The 22,490-nt window shown below is 42.8% G+C and overlaps 1 protein-coding gene across 7 annotated transcripts in view; it reads left to right on the forward strand.

Annotated features, from left to right (window-relative positions):
* Positions 1-1,894: 1,894 nt before the first annotated feature.
* The window catches only part of SKIL (SKI like proto-oncogene), a 36,697-nt gene continuing 16,101 nt past the window's right edge, over positions 1,895-22,490 (forward strand). For 2 of the 7 annotated variants that reach the window (XM_063621623.1, XM_063621628.1), the window contains exons 1-3: positions 1,895-2,348; positions 4,290-4,825; positions 4,913-6,021. In XM_063621623.1, coding sequence (XP_063477693.1) covers positions 4,924-6,021 — 1,098 coding nt within the window. In that variant the 5' untranslated portion in view covers positions 1,895-2,348; positions 4,290-4,825; positions 4,913-4,923. Of the gene's footprint in view, positions 2,349-2,586; positions 2,833-3,120; positions 3,238-4,289; positions 6,026-22,490 lie in introns of those variants that run through there. The other 5 variants (XM_063621624.1, XM_063621626.1, XM_063621627.1 and 2 more) reach the window with 5 other exon arrangements.

Genomic DNA, 22,490 nt, shown 5'->3' on the forward strand with positions numbered 1-22,490 from the left:
GGACAAAATGATTTTAATTTGATGCATTTTGTACTTTGATCAATACGGGAAAAATAAATGCCCTCAAATTTGATTGGTTCTAGTCATATTTGCCGGTCACTATTTGTCAAACCATTGCACATAAAATCACAGGCATGAAAGATCTCTCAAAAACAGATTTCTGAGGAATGCAAATCAACAGAACGGGGAGGCAGATTAATGTGTTTGATTTCTCAAAAGTCTATTTACTGTCCAATTTATCTCGGTCCTTGGACATGCTAGCAAGTAATTATTCTTATGGCTGGTAAAATGACTACTAAACATTTACTAATAATTGCAGTTTTGGAATTACTTTTTTATTAACCAGTCATGTTGGTTTCCAAAAATTGTTCCTTCTGGCTAGACACAGGAGGTCAGGTGCTGAGAGTTGACCTGGTGCCAAGTTTCAGGACTGTCCAGTTTTCACATCAGATCTTCAGCTAGGCCTTCTGAATATTCTCACAGTTAGAAAATCTATCCCCCTAGACTCGCAGATGCTGTTTTTTCCCCACTGGCTCTGCACAGAACATCATTATCTTTGCCAAGCTTCTGTCTCTATGGCAATAACAGATGGGAAGTGCTGTGGAATTATTCATGTTCAGGAAAGCAGGCAGTCAAGAAGGAAGAAAAGGTGGAGGGGCGGGGTGGAGAGGGGGCACGACCTGGGAGCTCGGCGGTGGGGGCCTAAGGAAGGGAACTTGGGTGGGGGTGCGGGGAGTAGTGGGGATTGAGAGGCTTGTGAGCCTTTCGGAGGCCTGTTGTGAGGAAAAAATAATAATAAAAACCTACGAGCACAAGAGTATTTCCAGCCGGCCGACTGCAAATGTGGGCCCCCATAGGAACAACCCGAAGCAGTAAAACTAGAAGAAATTGGACGAAAACGGGGGGGAAAGAAGGGACAAAGCTCGAGTCTCCTGAATTTTGTGCACTGCTACTCGATGGACTATTTCAGTTCCTGATCTTGTGGTGGGGTGGAGAAAAGGGGATTTCTTGGTGTTTCGAAATGTGACGGAGCAGCTCTGCAGAGTTCAGTATGCTAATCGGCTACCCTGGGAACCAGGAAGACCACCCTACACGCCTGAGAGGGTCACAGCCGGAAAGCTCTTGAGTCCTATCTTTCCTACCTCGTCTCGTCCCTCTCCAAAAAAAAAAAACACACAAAAAAACAAAAAAACACCCTCAGTAAACACTGTAAAAACCTTTAATTTATAGCTCCCTTCTGGAACCGAGACAGCAGCCTGGTGGGGTGGAGGCAAGAGGCTGGGGAGTAGGGACAGAAATGTTTGCTCTCGGTTTTGCCGGAACTTTGGCCACCCCTCCCGCCCGGCCCGATGGCGGATGGAGGTCAGCCAGGGGAAGGCGTCTGGGTGGAGGCCGCCCGGGCGAGGCCGGGGCCGCCAGGGCGGGGCGGAGCGCCGGCAGCTGGCTGGGCGGCCCTCGGGCAGGAGGCCCCGCGGGGGCGAGGGGCAGCCCAGGAGGGAGGTCCCGCGGGGGCGGGGAGCAGAGCCCGCCCCGGGGGCCCTGCAGGGCGGCCGCCGCCCGGCTGCCTCCGGGGCGGGGCGGCCCAGCTGCGGCCCCGCAGGGGGAGGGTCGCCCGTGCCTGACCTCGGGCGGCGGCGCTCTGCCGGGCGGGCACTGCCTCCGCCCTGCCGGCTGCTGGGGTCGCGCACAGTGCACCGCGCGGCTGCCCTGCCCCCTCTTCCCCGCTGCGCGGCGTCCGAGTGGCCAGGGCGCCCCCGGGTCTGGCCCATCACCACAGAGCGGCGGGTGGGGCGGGGGCGGGGCGGTGGCCCCAGACAGCCGGCTGGGCGACTAGAGGAAGGAAGGAGGGAGGGCGGCGGTGAGGGTGGGGTGGGGAGGGAACATCCTGTCTGCGCCGGGTGCACCGCAGACAGCGCCGCGCGCCAGCTTCCCAGACGGCGCGCGGGGCCTGAAGCGCCGGGCGCGCGCCTGGGGGGAGGGGCGCGCGCGCGAGACGGCCGGGCCAGGGGGGCGCTCTGAGGAGCCACAATAGGCCAGACGGCACGCGCGTCCCCGAGGGGGCCGGGAGCCGCGAAGTGGCGGCGGTGGCGACGCCGGCGCGCGCGCGCGCGGGGCGCCGCCGCTGGCTCCGTTCCCTTCCCCTCCCCCTCCCCGCCGCCCTCGCTCTCCCCCGGGCGGCCGGAGACGGCGGCGGCGTCTGCGGGAAGCCGTGTGTCTCCGCAGTGACGTGGGCGGGCCGAGGACTCGGTGACGTCAGAGGGCTGTGTGTAGCGATGTGTGTGGGGTTCAGAGCGGCGCCGGCACAGCCGAAGGGAGCGGGCGAGCGGCGACGGCGGCGGCGGGCACAGGTGCGGCTCCGGCTCACGGCGGGGACGCGGCGGAGGCGGCGGGAGGCCAGAGGCGCTCACCCTCCTGGGAGCCCGACGGCGGCAACAGGGGCGGTGGGGAATTCACAAAGCTCGTCGAGCTTACCCGGGCACCGAGGCCCAAGTAGGGGGTTTGGATGCGCGGGTCCCGGGTGGGGTCGGGGCCAGAGGGGGTCGCTAGGCGCGTGTTCCACGGTTCATCACGTTTCCTTGGCCCCAGGCGGTGGGCGCCGGCAGGGCAGGGCGCTGCACTTGACGGGAGCCACGGGGACCCCGGAGACCCGGACGCCCGTCATCGCCCCTCTCCCCCAGTCCAGCAGCGCTCCGCGGGGATGCCCTGGTCTCGACCCCGTCCGTCAGCCCCCGGCGGCGCAGGGATCCGCGCTCGGCGCCTCAACTGCCCTGGTGCCCTCTTCGTTCTGGCCCGGGGCTGGCAGGGGGGAGGTGCAGCATTAGGGGCGCTGAGGTGACACCCGAGAACTTCCCGGGGAGAGGGTGCGCGGGGGGGGGATTTCCACAGTCCTTCCCGCGGCCCCCGCGGGGGGGCGGTGTTTGGAGGGCACTTGGGGTTATCCCAAGCTCGCGGGTGGGGGTGGGGGGTGGGGGGACTCCTCCCTTTACTTCCTTCCACCCCCTTGCACACCCACCCCCAGGCTTCCCGTGTCCCTTGTTCTCCTCTTCTCGGTGTTAGAGACAGGTGGGTGGCTTTGAGTGGGCGGAGGACTTCAGGGTTTTAGGGGCTCCACCATTCTAGGTCATGCCTCTTGCCGTCTTCCTTGGCCTGTGTTGAGTGAGGTGTGTTCCTGTGGTGGACGAAAGTCTGTACGATGGTTGGTGGCATTGGTCCTTAATCCTTTGGGTCTGTTTTAAGGTAAATTGCTGAGAGTTTGGGAAGCAAAAATTTCTATTTATTGGATTTCTTTTGGGTTTTCTCTCAAGAAGGAAGTGGAAAAAGAGTCTTTTCTTTTCCCCTCTTCCTCCATTTGCATTCTTTGTGAGGTTTGTCTGCCTTGTGCTTTTTGTCCCGGATTAGTCTTGTTCGAGGATGGAGATTCCCAGGCGTGGAGTCTATAGCTTTTGGCTTCCATTAAGTAAAATCGCTAACCTTTTTTTAAAAGAAAGTTAATTTTTGCCTACAGTCATTCCAGAAAAATAGTGTACACGGACTAGCTGAATTAATCCACTTAAAATTGTAACTTAGTTACATATGGTAGATATGTTAACTCCTATCTGATTTTTTTGGATGAAACTGTTTTTTTGTTTTTAAATAGGAGATGAAGTAATGGATTTTTTTTTCCTCTCTTAAAATGGCATAGCTGAGAAAGCCTCTGGTACTAATTGAGATGATCTGCTTAAGAGTCTTCATATTCTGAACTCGAATGGCCTTTTATGTTATATTATTGCTCGCTTTACCCCACTCCAAATTGCTTTCCTATTTAAATGAATGTTCTTCTAGTAAACTGGTGCTAGATTTAAAGAAATTACTCAAGCTTCACCTTGGTAAAGTGAACTCAGTTTAAGATTAAGAAACTGATTTCGGCCGGGTGCGGTGGCTCACGCCTGTAATTCCAGCACTTTGGGAGGCCCAGGCGGGCGGATCACCTGAGGTCAGGAGTTCAAGACCAGCCTGACCAATATGGTGAAACCCCGTTTCTACTAAAAATACAAAAAAATTAGCCGGGTGTCGTGGCTTGCGCCTGTAGTCCCAGCTACTCCGGAGGCTGAGACAGGAAAATTGCTTGAACCTGGGAGGCGGAGGTTGCAGTAAGCCGAGATCGCTGCACTTCAGCCTGGGCAACAGAGCGAGACTCCGTTTAAAAAAAAAAAAAAAAAAAAAAAAAGAAAATGGTTTCAAATTGGCTCTTTGGCCTCTGGAGCAAATTCAAATGTAACTCTTCCCCCACCCCCCTTCTCTTCTTCCAGATTAATTAAAAGAAGAATGAACTATAATCCTTGAAGATAACTGGGCAGTTTTTTAAGTCGGAGACTGTTCTTACTGGTGTGAGGATTTACACACGTCTTCAGTTTTTCAGCACAGACCAGCAGGCCGTCATTTTTAGAGGAAATACTCCCTCTGCCCTCCTTTTTGGTCTCCTTGGTGGTAAAGATTAAATTTGGTTGCATCATTTGACTTGTGTTTGAGTCTAGATTTTATGGCACAAGGAATGGCATAAACTTTTCATGTGTTTTGCTTAACACAAACCAGACCATTGCATTGACCCTGGACATCTTTAATTGAGAAATTGGTAACTTTTATTTTAATATGTATATCTGAAGAATTCAGGAAAACAAAGGCATCCTCAGAGGTGCGCTTCTTTTCTTTATTATAAGAGGCAAAACGAACAATTTTACAGGATTTGCAGTGAAACTATACCAGGTTATAAAGAGAACCAAAACTAAGTCGCAAAATTTATTAATTTAAGGGGATCTCGCTTTGAAAAGTTTGAGAGTAAGTTACGGTAAGCATTTGTATCCATTCATTACTTTCCTCTTTTCAAATAACCAACTAAATAGAAATGCTAATCTCAGACTTAATTATTTAACAGAAGAGTGTAGCATGGAAAACCTCCAGACAAATTTCTCCTTGGTTCAGGGCTCAACTAAAAAACTGAATGGGATGGGAGATGATGGCAGCCCCCCAGCGAAAAAAATGATAACAGACATTCATGCAAATGGAAAAACGATAAGCAAGGTGCCAACAGTTAAGAAGGAACACTTGGATGAGTATGGAGAAGCACCAGTGGAAACTGATGGAGAGCATGTCAAGCGAACCTGTACTTCTGTTCCTGAAACTTTACATTTAAATCCCAGTTTGAAACACACATTGGCACAATTCCATTTAAGTAGTCAGAGCTCGCTGGGTGGACCAGCAGCATTTTCTGCTCGGCATTCCCAAGAAAGCATGTCGCCTACTGTATTTCTGCCTCTTCCATCACCTCAGGTTCTTCCTGGCCCATTGCTCATCCCTTCCGATAGCTCCACAGAACTCACTCAGACTGTGTTGGAAGGGGAATCTATTTCTTGTTTTCAAGTTGGAGGAGAAAAGAGACTCTGTTTGCCCCAAGTCTTAAATTCTGTTCTCCGAGAATTTACACTCCAGCAAATAAATACAGTGTGTGATGAATTGTACATATATTGTTCAAGGTGTACTTCAGACCAGCTTCATATCTTAAAGGTACTGGGCATACTTCCATTCAATGCCCCATCCTGTGGGCTGATTACATTAACTGATGCACAAAGATTATGTAATGCTTTATTGCGGCCACGAACTTTTCCTCAAAATGGTAGCGTACTTCCTGCTAAAAACTCATTGGCCCAGTTAAAGGAAACTGGCAGTGCCTTTGAAGTGGAACATGAATGCCTAGGCAAATGTCAGGGTCTATTTGCACCCCAGTTTTATGTTCAGCCTGATGCTCCATGTATTCAGTGTCTGGAGTGTTGTGGAATGTTTGCACCCCAGACATTTGTGATGCATTCTCACAGATCACCTGACAAAAGAACTTGCCACTGGGGCTTTGAATCAGCTAAATGGCATTGCTATCTTCATGTGAACCAAAAATACTTAGGAACACCTGAAGAAAAGAAATTGAAGATAATTTTAGAAGAAATGAAGGAGAAGTTTAGCATGAGAAGTGGAAAGAGAAATCAATCCAAGGCAAGTTTTTTATATCAATTTTTAATAATGGTAATGGTTTACTTTGAAATGAAAATTCTATGTTTAGTGTGTAACTTAACCTGTATGTTGAACATTGCTCATGCAACAACAAAATACCGATCGATATATTTGTATTGCAATTTTTAGGCCATAAAGTGCTTTGCAGTATGTTTTCTCGTTTGACTTTCCAAACATCCTGTGAGAGAAGTAAGACTATTATTCTGTTTTATAGATAAAGCGAATGAAGCTCAGAGAGATAAAATGACTTTCCCAAAATTATGTAGCCAGGGAGTGGAGGAGTTAGGGCTTCTTTTTTTTTTTTTTTTTTTTTTTTTTTATTTTGAACTTTAGTAGAGACCAGGTTTCAGCATGTTGGCCAGGCTGGTATTGAACTTCTGACCTCGTGATCCGCTCACCTTGGCCTCCCAAAGGGCTGGGATTACATCCTTGAGCCACTGCGTCCAGCCAGGGCTTCTTTTTCTTACTCTCTTTTGCACACATCCTGCTTCTTGACCACTACATCTGTTGTTTTTCTAGGGCTCCAGAATTTGCTCTTTGGTGTTACCTCCATTTGCAAATGGTACAATGGCCACGATTCCTGTGGGCTCGAAACAGCATTTTTCAGAGATACACCTGTGATTTCTGATGTTTCTATGCTTGGATATTCAGGCTTGCTCAATATTTGAAACAAATGGAAAAGAATGTATCTGAAGAATTTGTGATTTGAAAGGAATAACAAAAAAAATGACAGAGTAAGGAAAAGTTTATTTTAAGCCGGGCGCGGTGGCTCACGCTTGTAATCCCAGCACTTTGGGAGGCCGAGGCGGGCGGATCACGAGGTCAGGAGATCGAGACCACGGTGAAACCCCGTCTCTACTAAAAATACAAAAAAATTAGCCGGGCATGGTGGTGGGCGCCTGTAGTCCCAGCTACTCGGAGAGGCTGAGGCAGGAGAATGGTGTGAACCCGGGAGGCGGAGCTTGCAGTGAGCCGAGATCGCGCCACTGCACTCCAGCCTGGGCGACAGAGCGAGACTCCGTCTCAAAAAAAAGAAAAGTTTATTTTAAACTAGTAAAATATTAATATAAAAATCTGCCGGGCTCAGTGGCTCACACCTGTAATCCCAACAGTTTGGGAAGCTGAGGTAGGTGGATCACCTGAGGTCAGAAGTTTGAGACTAGCCTGGCCAACATGGTGAAATCCCGTCTCTACTAAAAATACAAAAATTAGCTGGATGTGGTGTTGCACACTTGTAATCCCAGCTACTCAGGAGGCTGAGGCAGGAGAATCGCTTGAACCCCGGAGGCAGAGGTTGTAGTGAGCCAATATTGTGCCATTGTGCTCCAGCGTAGGCGTCAAGAGGGAAACTCCATCAAAAAACAAAACAAAACAAAACAAACAAAAAACCTATCATAGGCGTCAAGAGGGAAACTCCATCAAAAAACAAAACAAAACAAAACAAACAAAAAACCTATCAATAGGTGGGAGCAGTGGCTCACAATCCCAGCACTTTGGGAGGCCCAGGCGGGCAGATCACTTCAGGTCAGGAGTTTGAGACCAGCCTGGCCAACATGGTAAAACCCCATCTCTACTAAAAATAAAAAATTACCCAGGCATGGTGGTGTGTGCTTGTAGTCCCAGCTACTTAGGAGGCTGAGCCAGGAGAATCGCTTGAACCTGGGAAGTGGAGGTTGCAGTAAGCCGAGATCACGCCACCACACTCCATCCTGGGCGTCAGAGTAAGACTCCATTTCCAAAAAAAAAAAAACACACAAAACGCAAACAACCACCTATCAGCCAAGGTATCATAATTTTATTTTTCCTGCTGCATTATCTAGTAGGCTAAACTATTATTTTCATTCCAAGGTTTTGAATGCCTAGGTAGTGGACAAGATTGGGATTATTAAATACTCAGTTTGTTGATCACGTTGTTTTATATTTTTTCCTATTTGACTAAAATTGATGTATAATAACAGTTCCTAACACTAAGTGTTTAAAATGTGGCAAGCATTATTCTTGAGCAGTTTTACATATATAATTTTATTTAATTCTTTTTTTTTTTTTTTTTTTTTTTTTTTTTGAGACGGAGTCTCGCTCTGTCGCCCAGGCTGGAGTGCAGTGGCGCTATCTCCGCTCACTGCAAGCTCCACCTCCCGGGTTCACGCCATTCTCCTGCCTCAGCCTCTCCGAGTAGCTGGGACTACAGGCGCCCGCCACCACGCCCGGCTAATTTTTTTTTTGTATTTTTAGTAGAGACGGGGTTTCACCGTGGTCTCGATCTCCTGACCTCGTGATCCGCCCGCCTCGGCCTCCCAAAGTGCTGGGATTACAAGCGTGAGCCACCGCGCCCGGCCTAATTTTATTTAATTCTTAACAAGAGGTTGGCTGTGTTTCACTTAGGAACTTTGAATTTTTCCACTATTCGTTTTGATTCTTTGAAATATCTTTGCCCTTTTCTATTTTACAGAATAAATGAATAAAGCACATTAAATGACTGACTGAAGGTTTATTCACAGCAAAGTTAGAGCTTGGACTAGTCCTTAAGACTTGGGATCCTGCGCTTTATTCTGGTGCCTTTAAGGTTTTGAGGGAAATTTAGTTAACAGTGTAGTTTAAGACATTGGTTAAGCCTAACCTAATGAAGATAATAATTTTGGACTCATTTATGGTAGTTTGCTGCTTGCTACTTCCAGAAGACCAGCACTTTGAAATTTCTTGCCAGTGGCTGTTAGATAAGTTTATATTCTTCAGGTGCAGTTATTAACTGATTTTTTTTTCTTTTTGAGATGGAGTTTCTCTCTTGTTGCCCAGGCTGGAGTGCAGTGGCACGATCTCGGCTGACTGCAGTCTCCGCCTCCTGGGTTCAAGTGATTCTCCTGCCTCAGCCTCCTGAGTCACTGGGATTACAGGCATCTGCCACCACACCCTTTAATTTTTGTTATTTTTAGCAGAGACTGGTTTCCCCATGTTAGCTAGGCTGGTCTTAAACTCCTGACCTCAGGTGATCCACCTGCCTTGGCTTCTCAAAGTGTTGGGATTACAGGCGTGAGCCACCGCTGTCGGCCTATTAACTAATTTTAAATCAGGATTGACTTCAAGCCAGTGCTCAGTGTAGAACTTGCTTACAGTTGGACTTGTCCCATGCTGAAGTTTGTGCTCAGAGATTATATTTTAAAATGTGGAATGCCCCTTTTGATATTTGTGATATCTTGCCCCCAAGCTAATTAGGTGCTGTACTTTTTTTTTTTTTTGTAGAGACAAGTCTTGCTCTGTCGCCCAGGCTGGAGTGTGGTGGCACGATCTTGGCTCACTGCAACCTCTGCCTCCTGGGTTCAAACAATTCTGCCTCAGTCTCGAGAGTAGCTGGGACTACAGGCGCCCACCGCCACAGCCAGCTAATTTCTTTTGTATTTTAGTAGAGAGGAGGTTTCACCGTGTTGCCCAGGCTGGCCTTGAGCTCCTGAGCTCAGGCAATGCGCCCGTCTCTGCCTCCCAAAATGCTAGGATTACAGGCGTGAGCCACCATGCCCAGCGGTGCTCTACTTTTATATGTCTATTGGAGGCCACATTTGCCAGATATTGTTGCTCCAGTTTTTTTTTTTTTTTTTGAGACAGAGTTTAGCTCTTATTGCCCATGCTGGAGTACAATGGCGTGATCTTGGTTCACTGCAACCTCCCAGATTCAAGTGATTCTCCTGCCTCAGCCTCCCAAGTAGCCGGGGTTACAGGTGCCCACCACCATGCTTAGCTAGTTTTTTGTATTTTTAGTAGAGATGGGATTTTACTGTGTTGGCTAGGCTGGTCTCAACTCCTGACCTGAGGTGATCCGCCCTCCTCGTCCTCTCAATTGCTGGGATTACAGGCATGAGCCATGGCACCTGGCCGGTCCCAGTCTAATTATTAGTCTGACATAAGTGTATTTTGGATAAACTACTTTTCCTAATCTTCTTGCTGTGTTTATGTGAAAAACATCTGAGAACCATGATAAAGGTTTAAAAAAAAAAGATGATGGATTAATTTACTTAACTGAAACAATGTGCTGAGGTTTGGTTAACACTGATACCATCCTTTGTCTGGGATGTAATCCCTTTTTGTCCCAGAATTCACTAATTTGAATACATTTTTTATTTTAGGAAGGTGTGAGATTTTTTTCTGATCTTTTTGCTGTGTTACATTTTGCAGTATTTGAATTAGTGTTTGTGGTGTATTTTGATATTGCTTGTAATTTTATGTGAATTTGAGAAATTTAAAGGAATTTAAGAAAATTTCAAACACCCATACTTTAAGAAAGATTGTTTTCTTTGGTTCATATTTAATACGTACTTCAGTGGTTGTTTTATTATGCTTACCACTTCACGTTTTAAAAACGTACTCAGAACATTGTGAAGTACAGTTATTTTTTAGGGTCTGTAAGGAAGGCGAATGACAATATTTCCCCCTCTTAGATGGATCACATGCTCCTGGTTGTATAACCAGAATCAGGAGTTGAATACAGGTTTTCTAACTCGAAGTTTAGTAATTTTTCACTATTTGCCCCTGAAGCACATGTTAGTAGCAGAAACTGAATTTTGAGAAACATTAACTTTTCTTATCAATTTACCTTAGTACAGGTTGAGCATCCCAAATCCAAAATCTGAAATGCTCTAAAAGCCAAAACTTTTTGAATGCTGACATGGCACTCACAGGAAATGCTCATTAGAGTATTTCAGATTTTGGTTTTTGGATTTGGGATGCTTAACTGCCATATCGTGCAAATATTCCAGAATCTGAAAAAATCAGAAATTCAAAATACTTTTGGTCCCAAGCATTTCTGATAAGGGATATTCAGCCTGTATGATGGTTTTCAAACTCTGTTTTAACCTGCATGTAAATTTAAATACTAAGGTATTTAACTGAGAATGAGATAGTCCTTGACTGAGGAACAGTTTTTATTTTCTTCTGTGAGTCATTGAGTTGGTTGCCAAACAAGCCAAATTGACCCAGAGGGAGCTCATTTTAAAAAGTCAAACTAGGCTTTTTTTTTTTTTTTGAGATGCAGTTTCGCTCTTGTCGCCCAGGCTGGAGTGCAATGGCACGATCTTGGCTCACTGCAACCTCCGCCTCCTGGATTCAAGCGATTCTCCTGCCTCAGCCTCCCAAGTAGCTGCAATTACAGGCGCCTGCCACCATGCCCAGCTAATTTTTTTATTTCTAGTAGAGACAGGGTTTCACCACGCTGGCCAGGCTGATCTTGAACTCCTGACCTCAGATGATCCACCTGCCTCGGCCTCCCAAAGTGCTGGGATTACAGGCATGAGCCATTGCACCTGGCCTTTTTTTTTTTTTTTTTTAACACTGTACTAAATATATTAACGTGTTATGTAAAGGACCTGATATTTAGTGTGAATACTGACATGATTTGACATGCTTATATAGTTTATGTAATCTATATTGCTTTTGGATTAAAAAAAGTCCTGGAACTCAGTAAGTTGTTTGAAATGAAACAACTTAATTATTTTACAATTATAAAATATGTAATATATTAATACATTTTAACATATGTTAATAAATTGTAATATAATTAAATTATAAATAATTTGAAATGAGACAACTTAATTAAATATAGCTAATAACTCTTACTCAAGTCGCCATAAGAAATATACTTGATTTTAGGCCAGGCACGGTGGCATCCCAGCACTTTGGGAGGCTGAGGTGGATGGATTACTTGAGGTCAGGAGTTCGAGACCAGCCTGGCCAATATGGCAAAACCCCATCTCTACTGAAAATACAAAAGTTAGCAGGGCATGGTGGCACATGCCTGTAATCCCAGCTACTTGGGAGGCTGAGGCAGGAGAAAGGCTTGAACCCAGGAGGTGGAGGTTTCAGTGAGCCGAGTTCACACCACTGCCCTTCAGCCTGGGTGACAGAGTAAAACTCTGTCTCAAAAAAAAAAAAAAAAAAAATGTATGTATATATATATATATATATATATATATACACACACACACCCCTACACACACACACACACACACACATATACTTGATTTTAGATCTGCCTACTATGTTGTTCTGCAAAATGTTGTCAAGCTACTTATCTGATACGAGCTTTTTGTGCTTTTTATTGGAATAATCATTATTGTACTTTAAACTGTATAAATACATGCAAACATCACATTCCTGATTCTTTTTCACATCTTCAGTGGATATTCAGCAAAATCAGAAGTAGATCAAATTTATGTAAACAAAAATAGAAAATTAAAATGTTTGATCTAATTCTAATTTTGTTGAATATTACATTTCTATGAAAAAAAGATCAACAGGCAAATTAATCATTTGTAAATAAAATTTGAAGAGTAATGTTTACTTAAGATTATTTTGAAACATATTGGAAGTGGTCATTTGTTGTAGGTGATTATTCACTTTTTTTTTTTTTTTTTTTTTTTTTTTTTTTTTTTTTTTTTTGAGACGGAGTCCCGCTCTGTCGCCCAGGCTGGAGTGCAGTGCGCTATCTTGGCTCACTGCAAGCTCCACCTTCCAGGTTCACGCCATTCTCCTGCCTCAGCCTCCCGAGTAGCTGGGACTACAGGCACCCATCACCACGCCTGACTAATGTTTTCTATTTTTTTTAGTATAGACGGGGTTTCACTGTGTTAGCCAGGATGTTCTCAATCTCCTGACCTCGTGATCCTCCCAAAGTGCTGGGATTACAGGCGTGAGCCACTGTGCCCGGCCGATTCTTCACTATTGTAGCATGTGGCTGACAGTCTCCACTTTACTAAGTTAAGAACTATATATACCCTTATAAGTTCTATATATTAAAATTTAAACTTTTTTTTTCTTGAGACGGAGTTTCGCTCTTGTTGCCCAGGCTGGAGTGCAATGGCGCAATCTTGGCTCACTGCAACCTCCGCCTCCCGGGTTCAAGCAATTCTCCTGCTTCAGTCTCCCTAGTAGCTGGGATTACAGGCGCCTGCCACCACGCCCAGCTAATTTTTTGTATTTTTAGTAGAGATGGGGGTTTCACTATGTTGGCCACGCTGGTCTCGAACTCCTGATCTCAGGCAATCCACCAGCCTCCGCCTCCCAAAGTGCTGGGATTACAGGCGTGAGCCACCGCACCCGGCTAAAATTTAAACGTTTAACATTTAGACTGGACTACTCTTAGGTAAGTAAAATATTTTAGTTTTTAATCTACTTGGGGGGAAAAATCTCTATAGATTACTTATGATACAAACAGATGACCTAAAGATAGCAACTTAAAAAAATTTTTTTCCCTGAAAGTGTGTCAGCCGTTTCAGAGTTTAATTTTGCATTTTCGTTTCACTTCTTCATTTCTGTAGAGATCATTGGAGTAATAATAGTACAAAATATTTCTTCCCTCTTGCAAGCTTTCAATTTTACTTGTATTACGCAGCGTATTTGTCAGGATAAACCTAAATGAGATAAGGAACAGTAGAATGGGCAACTACAAAGAATAGTGTTGGGACAGAATGTGATCTAGTAATAATTGTGGTGGATATGATGGTGATTTGCTACCCCAGTGATACAGATTACATTTTGTGATTAGCAAAACTTTTGATCAAGTGGGGATAAGGTGAGAGTCAAATGAAGTATTTGTGCTCATATGAGGGACCAGTATGAATACTTTTGTCTAACTTTCTAAAATTAGTAACTGTTCCTACTAGTTTAGAGAGTATTTTTTCTATTTTTTTTGGAACCGAGTTCAAAGCCTGGCATGTCAAAGGCACTCGATTAAATTTTTCTTTTTTTAACTGAATAGATTTTTGAAAAATAACACTACATTGTATTTTAGAATATTTGGATTTTCTTTTAAAGATGGCGTAACCTTTAAACAGATACAATTTGCACATAAACTGTTAATATAATTCATCAAACAAGAGAATGAGCATTTTGGAAGTTAAGAGCCTTTACTGCAGAAATGTAGGATGGCATTTCAAACTACTATTGAAATACTATGTATTTGAGGAGTCCTCCTTTCCTCAAACATTTTCTTATCTAGAATTATATTTCTGAGACAAACAAGATAACTGAGTATTGGGTTCAAATGTATCTCATAGTTTTTTTGTACACAGTAATTACACTAGTTGGATATTTGCTTACTAAAATGAAGTGTGCAAGAAGAAAGTGTGAAACAGTTTTTTATTATAGAAGTATTTTCTGAATTATTTCATTATTTTAGACTTGTAACCCAAAAAGGTACATTGATTGGAGATAGTGCCCATTCCAGTTATTCGGTTGATACCACATTGGGGCTTTGAATGATGGAGACCAACACAGACTTGCTTAGATTTTATAAGGTTTTGTTTAATGCCTTTCTCATTTTTTACAAAATGACTTTTATAATTTCAGAGTAATCAAGTTTTTGGAGCTCATTCTGTTAATAACAGGATATGTGGACCCTTCCTATCCCTGGCATTTTTTTTTTTTTTTTGAAATCTCTACTGTGGCTTTGCAAATAGTGCCCCCTGTGGTTTAGGAAATAGAGTCTCTATTTTTATTATTAAAAAATAGAATTGTTAGCATATGATTTTTAAAAGTTAGAAGTTTATCCTTTTTGTTTGAGAAATGGGAAAAAACTTAGAAACTTTAAAGAAGAAAAACAAAAAAGAGATCGCCATGTTTTCCAAGTAGGCCTGGATCATCATAGTCAGCCAGTAGTTTTCTTGTAGCTGTGCATTTATGCCACTGGGAAACCAAAGAAGTAATCAAGAGTTGGGCTAATTTTTTTTTTTTTTTTGATATGGAGTTTTGCTCTTGTAGCTCAGGCTGGAGTGCAATGACGCAATCTTGGCTCACTGCAACCTCTGCCTCCTGGGTTCAAGTGATTCTCATGCCTCAGCCTCCCTAGTAGCTGGAATTACAGGCATGTGCCACCACGGCTGGCTAATTTTTTTATTTTTTGTAGAGATGTGGTTTCACCATATTGGTCAGGCTGATCTCGAACTCCTTACCTCAGGTGATTTGCCTGTCTCAGCCTCCCAAAGTGCTGGGATTACAGGTGTGTGCCACCGCACCCAGCGAATTGGGCTAATTTTAATCCCTTTAGAATTCTGGGAGTGGAAAGTGATTGTGGAGCCAGAACTCAGTTTGTTCCTAGTAAAGGTGTAGAACTTGTTTGAGAATAGCTTTGGTAATAGCTTGAATCTGTATTTTGTTCACATATAGAATTTTATTCTACTGGGGTCCATATTACATAAAATAAGGATTTTATTAGATTCTAGAAAGCAAAAGAATGTATAAACAATGCATCTTGTTTTAAGATGTGATTTGCTTCCGGCTGCGCATGGGGGCTCATGCCTGTAATCCCAGCACTTTGGGAGGCCGAGGAGGGTGGATCATGAGGTCAGGAGTTCGAGACCATCCTGGCTAACATGGTGAAACCCCATCTCTACTAAAAATACAAAAAGTAGCCGGGCGCGGTGGCAGGCGCCTGTAGTCCCAGCTACTGGGGAGGCTGAGGCAGGAGAATGGCGTAAACCCGGGAGGCGGAGCTTGCAGTGAGCCGAGATCGGGCCACTGCACTCCAGCCTGGGTGACAGAGCGAGACTCCGTCTCAAAAAAAAAAAAAATAAGATGTGGTTTGCTTCAATCACTAACTCATTATGTTAGGCAGAAAGAAGAATGAATAGGAAAGATATAAAATTAGTTGGAGTCCTTTTGGTTTCATAATATCTAGACTTAATAGTGGATCATACAAATATGTAATGTAAAGACTAGATAGAGGCACCCCCCCCGCCAGAGCAGGAGTTCATCTTACAGTCTTCGAATCTAGAATGTGGTAGATGCCTAATAAAGGTTTGGATAACAGTGAAGTCTAAGTGGCCCTATAAAGTTACCAGTGATTCTCGAAGAGGGAAACGGGTTTAGTTTTAAAACAAACCAGCATTTCGTTTTTATTTGTGATGTTGAATTTATTTTGAGATTTCAAATGGCATTAAAAGTACATGTTTTGCATTTTTTATGGGAACAAGGAATTAAAAAGCTTAAGAAACTTACCAAAAGTTTGGGTAACATAGTTTGACCCTGTCTTTACAAAAGATTAAAAAAAACAATTAGCTGGGCTTGGTAGGGCATGCCTGTAGTCCCAACTACTTGTGGGGCTGAGATGGGAGTATCACTTGAGTTGGGAGGTTGAGACTGCAGTGAGCTGTGATGGCACCACTGCACTCCAAGCTTGGGCAACAGAGCAAGACCCTGTTTTTTCTCAAAAAAAAGACAAAACTTAATAAAGATGATTTAAGACTTTTATGCTTTTTCTATTCTATGTTAAATTTTTTTGTGTGATTATGAAAACAATATAGGCCCATTGTAGTAAATACTAAAAAAGTACAAAGAAGAAAACACAACTTCCTCATAATTGCACCATGTGATAACTGCCTCTGGAAGTTATTCATTTGCATATGTAATTGTAACTGTGTTTGTGCAAAAGCATTTCTAGAGTGCATAAGTATTAATAAATGAGTAGTAGGCCTGGTGCAGTGGCTAACGCCTGTAATCCCAGCACTTTGGGAGGCCAAGGCAGACAGATGATTTGACGTCAGGAGTTCGAGACCAGCGTGGCCAACATGGTGAAACCCCATCTCTACTAAAAATAATAATAATAATAAAAAATAGCTGGGCATGGTGGCACACGCCTGTAATTAGAGCTACTTGGGAGGCTGAGGCAGGAGAATTGCTTGAACCCAGGAGTCAGAGGTTGCAATGAGCGGAGATCGTGCCACTGCACTCCAGCCTGGGCAACAGAGTGAGACTCTGTCTCAAAAAAAGAAAAAGAAAAACAAAAGGAGTAGTTACTGGAATAATACTTTTGGACCAATTTTTTTTTTTTTTTGAGACGAGTCTCGCTGTCACCCAGGCTGGAGTGCAGTGGCGCGATTTCAGCTCACTGCAGGCTCTGCCCCCCAGGGTTCACGCCATTCTCCTGCCTCAGGCTCCCGAGTAGCTGGGACTACAGGCGCCCGCCACCTCACCCAGCTAATTTTTTGTATTTTTTTAGTAGAGATGGGGTTTCACCAGTGTTAGCCAGGATGGTCTCGATCTCCTGACCTTGTGATCCGCCCGCCTCTGCCTCCCAGAGTGCTGGGATTACAGGCGTGAGCCACTGCGCCCGGCCTACTTTTGGACTAATTTTAAGACAGTTCATTTAGAGCAGTGTTTTTCAAACTGCAATTTGTCATTCATGTAACCATCTCTAGCAGGGTTCCATAAGGAGAGATTTAAGCACTACGGAAAATGAGTTGAGTGCTGGTTTTGTCATTTCTCCCTATGATGGTACTGGTACCATTCTAAATGCACTGGAGAGAAGGTAATTCATGACATACAATGGATGCCTTGGGGCATTTTAAATTCTCCTGAGAACCTCAATTGAAAACCGCCAGGAGGGTCATGAAATCAATTTAGTGGGTCACCAGCATTAAAAAACATAAAAACCTGAAGTAGAATAAAATGGAAAATAGAGGACATTGCACATAGTAAGATTAGTCAAGCTCCATTTTGATATTGCCAATTTACATTATTTGAAGGCCAGAATAATCCAGGACTGTAAATTGTTAAGCATATATGCTAAAATGAGATAGAAAAGTAAAGCCTTAGAATTATACAGATTAAAATTTTTGATAAATATTTCAGTGGAAAGTAATGTGTATGACACTGAGATTTCTATGTAGTTGCAGTATTAAGTTTATTGGGCATCACAGACCTTCAGTATAAAATGTCACGGGATTAACAGGATTTTTTTCAGTGTGTTTCTCTTCAAGTTGTAAAGGGGATGTTATATTACCAACTTTGCATGGCTTTGTTTCCATTAAGGACTCAAAATAAGAGTTGCAAAATTATTATAAGAACTTGAGCCTTTGCATTTTCTGTGAGCATTTTTAAGTATCTCAAACCTAAAATTGGCTTTGTGAGGTGGTAGGTGGTATGATCTTTCAGCCTGTGGAAACAACAGCCATTGCTGTGACTCCTGAGGATCTGTTTTTGATCAGTTAGTGCAGCTGCTTAGATCATACTGTCCCAGTTTTGCATTAATTTGATCAATTCTATTGATTACAATGAAGTGAGGCCCAAGACTAAGCCTTAAAATCTCTAAGTAGCTATTTGCTACCTTGTAACACTGTTCTGTTTCAGTTGTTGAAACACTTACTCACAACATGTTGGAAGTATTAAGGAAACTTAATAGTGTACTGAAGGATTCTGTTTCTTTCAGTAAGAGTTGTTGGCAGCTATCTGGTAGGATGTCTTTATACTTCTGAAATCATTTATTGACCACTTGAATGTCTTAGTATTATACACAGCAAAAAGACCCTGATGAGATATAGTCACTTCCTGTGTATCCAGTCATGTGTTTAGTAAGGTTGCTAATGATTTATTTTGGGTAAGAACAAAGTAATGTGCATTTCATATGCATTGTATTTTATTTCTTGTGTAAATATGCCATTAGGGAGACAGACTATTAAATTTACCAACCTACACTACTGCTTCTGTCGTATGAACACAAATTTAAAAATCTTTATCACTTATAGCACTTTAAAAATTCTGTTTGTAGAAATAATTTTCACTTTTTTTTTTTTTTTTGAGACGGAGTCTCACTCTGTCGCCCAGGCTGGAGTTCAGTGGCGTGATCTCGGCTCACAGCAACCTCGACAACCTCCACAATCTCCGCATCCCAGGTTCAAGCGATTCTCTTGTTGCAGCCCCCTCAGTAGCTGGGACTACAGGTGTGCACCACCAGGCCCGGCTAATTTTTTTTTATTTTTATTTATTTTTTAGATAGTCTTGCTACGTCGCCCAGGCTGGGGTGCAGTGGTGTGATCTCGGCTCACTACATCCTCCACCTCCTGGGTTCAAGCGATTCTTCTGCCTCAGCCTCCTAAGTAGCTGGGATTACAGGCGTGAGCCACTGCACCCAGCCTTTATGCCCGGCTAATTTTATATTTTTAGTAGAGACGAGATTTCACCATGTTGGCCAGGCTGGTCTCGAACTCCTGACCTCAGGTGATCCTCCCGCCTTGGCCTCCCAAAGTGCTGGGATTACAGGTGTGAGTCACTGTGCCCGGCCTTCTGGCTCATATATTTGTAAAAAGGCTTAATTCTGATTTTTGTTGGAATTTTGGAACTCCCACTAGTGTTTTGAGGCATTATCTTGATTTCTTTAGTTCATTAATGTTTGTCATTAGGACTTAATTAAAGATCAAAATAGTAATCTGATGCTGTAATTAAAAATTAGAGTGCCACCTAAAAGCAAAATTTAGTATTGAAAATAAGTTCCAGCTTGGGCAACATGGTGCAACCCCTGTCTGTACAAAAAAATAAAAAAAAAATTAGGCTTGGTGGCACGGGCCAATAGTCCTAACTACTCTGGAGGCTGAGGCACGAGGATCCCTTGAGCCCAGGAGTTGGAGGATGCAGTGAGCTATAATTATACCATTGTACCCCAGAGCAAGACCTTGTCTCAAGGGAAAAAAAAAAAAGTCTAGGAATTTTAAAGGGTTTTTTTTTGGTATAAATTCGAGTATTTGTATGAATAATGCTGAGCAGGTGGAATTGCTTTTGTATTTAGAAAGTAGTGACAAGAAGTTTTTTGTAAATGAAATCAAGCTCTCTAAATTGTTTTTCATTATGAGACTAATTAGCATCGTATCACTAAAATACAGTGGTTCTTCATTAGGAAATCTGATTATCAAAGGGTCATGTATACGGAATAACCATAGGAAGGTGCAGAAATTTAGGGAAACTTTCATAAAATGTTTCCTAGTTTTTACTTATTTTATATTCTTTTACTGTATATTTTGGAATTGTTTAAATTGTGCATTCGTAGACATTATTTGGAGTTTTATGACCTAAGAGAAAGAACCTTTGGAATGAAATTTATGTGTCTGAAATTTTGCTTATGTGTTTGAAATGAGGATGCTATCTGTTCATTTTGGGGTAAATAATGATGGGGAAAGTGGGTGATAAGAGCATTTTGAAATGTTAAGGCTCTAACTTAAGCTACTAAATGATCCACTTCTTTGGCAAGTAATATAATGTATTTTAATATTTAAATACACATAAAAATAAATGATTACCATGTTGAAAGGTAAGATACCAGGCAGTAGATACTCATAATTTGGTATCTAATTTTTTATTCCTGATTAGTAGCATTACTGCTGAGCCATTTAATTATATTGTTCTTTTTTTGAAAACCTAATTTGTATGTTGACACAAATGCAGAATAGATGAGAAAATCTGGCATGCTTCTGAATGTTTTGTTGTATCATAAACATTGTGCTCTTCTTAATTGTTTTTAACATACAGTTAGGATAATTTGTTATAAATGTGTTTATGGCTTACCACAGCATATTAGGTAAAATTGGTTTGCAACATTTTACCATGGTTAGTGTTGTGCGTGTCCCCATCATTTGTATTGTTTAATTTATATTTCTGATAAAATGCAGCCTTAGAAACTGTTGGGCTTCCTTAGTGCTTCGTGGAGTAGGAGGATATCAAATGTGAAAGAGACCAGGAGTTTTGTGGTAGCAGAATAACCTTGTAAAAGGCTACCTTGGGAATTAATGAGCTGCACTGTCATTCAGAATTCATTCAACAAATATCTATTGAGTCCCTACTACGTGCTAGGCATATAGTGCTAGGTATTAAAAATACAAAGGTAGGGCTGGTTCTTGACCTCAAGCTGCTGTTTAAGCAGAGTCTGCATAGCCACTTAACAGGGATTTTAAATAGGGAATTCAGACATTGGCTAGGGGACTATGCTAGATGATCTTTAAGATTCCTTAGAAGCTCTAGTCTGACTCTTACTGGGTTGGTCAAGACTAGGAAATAAAATAAAGAATAGGAACTAAGAGGGATGACTGTTTAAAAATAAAGGAATGTGCTAGCAATTATTTAAGGTGGCATCTGAAGTTTAGAGACAGAAATAAATAGATGCTAGGTTTGGCTCATGAGTAAAGATAAAGCTTACTCTTATAAATCAAACTGTAGGGTTTTGAAATGAACTTAATGATCAAAATTGAGTCAGATTTCAAGTCAAGGTCTTCGAGCAAATTTAGAATTTGCTTGATATTCTGAAGATTTGAGATTCCAGTATTCATTATAGGAAAAACTTTGAAATATACAAATCAATTTTAGTAATTTTATATTTTTTTCTTTTTCTTTTTTTGAGACAAGCCCCACACTGTTGCCTAGGTTGCAGTGCAGTGGCAGGATCATAGCTCACAGCAACCTCAAACCTGTCATCTTCAACTGATTCTCCCACCTCAGTCTCCTGAGTAGCTGAGACTACAGGCATGCGTCACCACGCCTGGCCAATTAAAAACAATATTTTTTGTAGAGATGGGGTCTCTCTATGTTGTCCAGGCTGGTTTTGAACTGCTGGACTCAAGCAGTCCTTGTGCCTTGGCCTCCTAAAATTCCGGTGCTGTAGGTGTGAGCCACTGGATAGGGCCAATTTTAGTAGTTTTAATTTAAAAAATCTGGAAACAATTGATTTCTTGGGCGTACATCTAGAATTGTTTTAGATATAACACTTATTTAAAGAGGAGCTTTCTTTGTTTTTTAACAAATGATGTCTAGAAAAGAAATTCTCATTTAATTCAAGCTGATCTTCCTTTTTTTTTTTTTTTTTTTTTTTGAGACGGAGTTTCACTCTTTTGCCCAGGCTGGAGTGTAGTGGTGTAGTCTCAGCTCACTGCAACCTCTACCTCCTGGGTTCAAGTGATTCTCCTGCCTCAGCCTCCCGAGTAGCTGTGATTACAGGGATGCTCCACCACGCCCAGCTAATTTTTTTTGTACTTATTAGAGATGGGGTTTCACCATTTGGTCAGGCTGGTTTCGAACTCCTGACCTCAAATTTGGCAAAGTATTGCTGTAGAACGGTATCTAGCTAGTATGCTAACAAATACTGTAGGGATGGGGTATAGTCTAGCTGATTGTAGTACAGGAATAAGAATCAATTTTCCAGTGCTGTACCTTTACAGAGTTCTATTATTTAAAATGGATTTCTGGCCGGGCTCAGTGGCTCATGCCTGTAATCCTTGCACTTTGGGAGGCTGAGGAGCAGGGATCACCTAAGGTCGGGAGTTTGAGATCAGCCTGGCCAACATGGCAAAACCCCATCTCTACTAAGAATACAAAAAATTAGCTGGGCATGGTGATGGGCGCCTGTAATCCCAGCTACTCAGGAGACTGAGGCAGAGAATCGCTTGAACCCAGGAGGTAGAGGTTGCAGTGAGCCGAGATCATGCCACTGCACTCCAGCCTGGGTGACAGAGCGAGACTCCATCTCAAAAACAAAACAAAATAAATAAATAAAATAGATTTCATAAGTATGAAATTTGATGCGGTCATTTCTGGTACTCCATGTTAACATGCATACTGAAACAGTTCTTGTGATGGGATAGTTCATGTGGGTATCTCTGAGTTTCAGGTTAATCAGGCTTCTTCAAGGGAAGACTGCCTTATTGGAAGATGAC

Source organism: Symphalangus syndactylus, chromosome 17, assembly GCF_028878055.3.
Source record: "Symphalangus syndactylus isolate Jambi chromosome 17, NHGRI_mSymSyn1-v2.1_pri, whole genome shotgun sequence".
NCBI classification, from domain to species: domain Eukaryota; kingdom Metazoa; phylum Chordata; class Mammalia; order Primates; family Hylobatidae; genus Symphalangus; species Symphalangus syndactylus.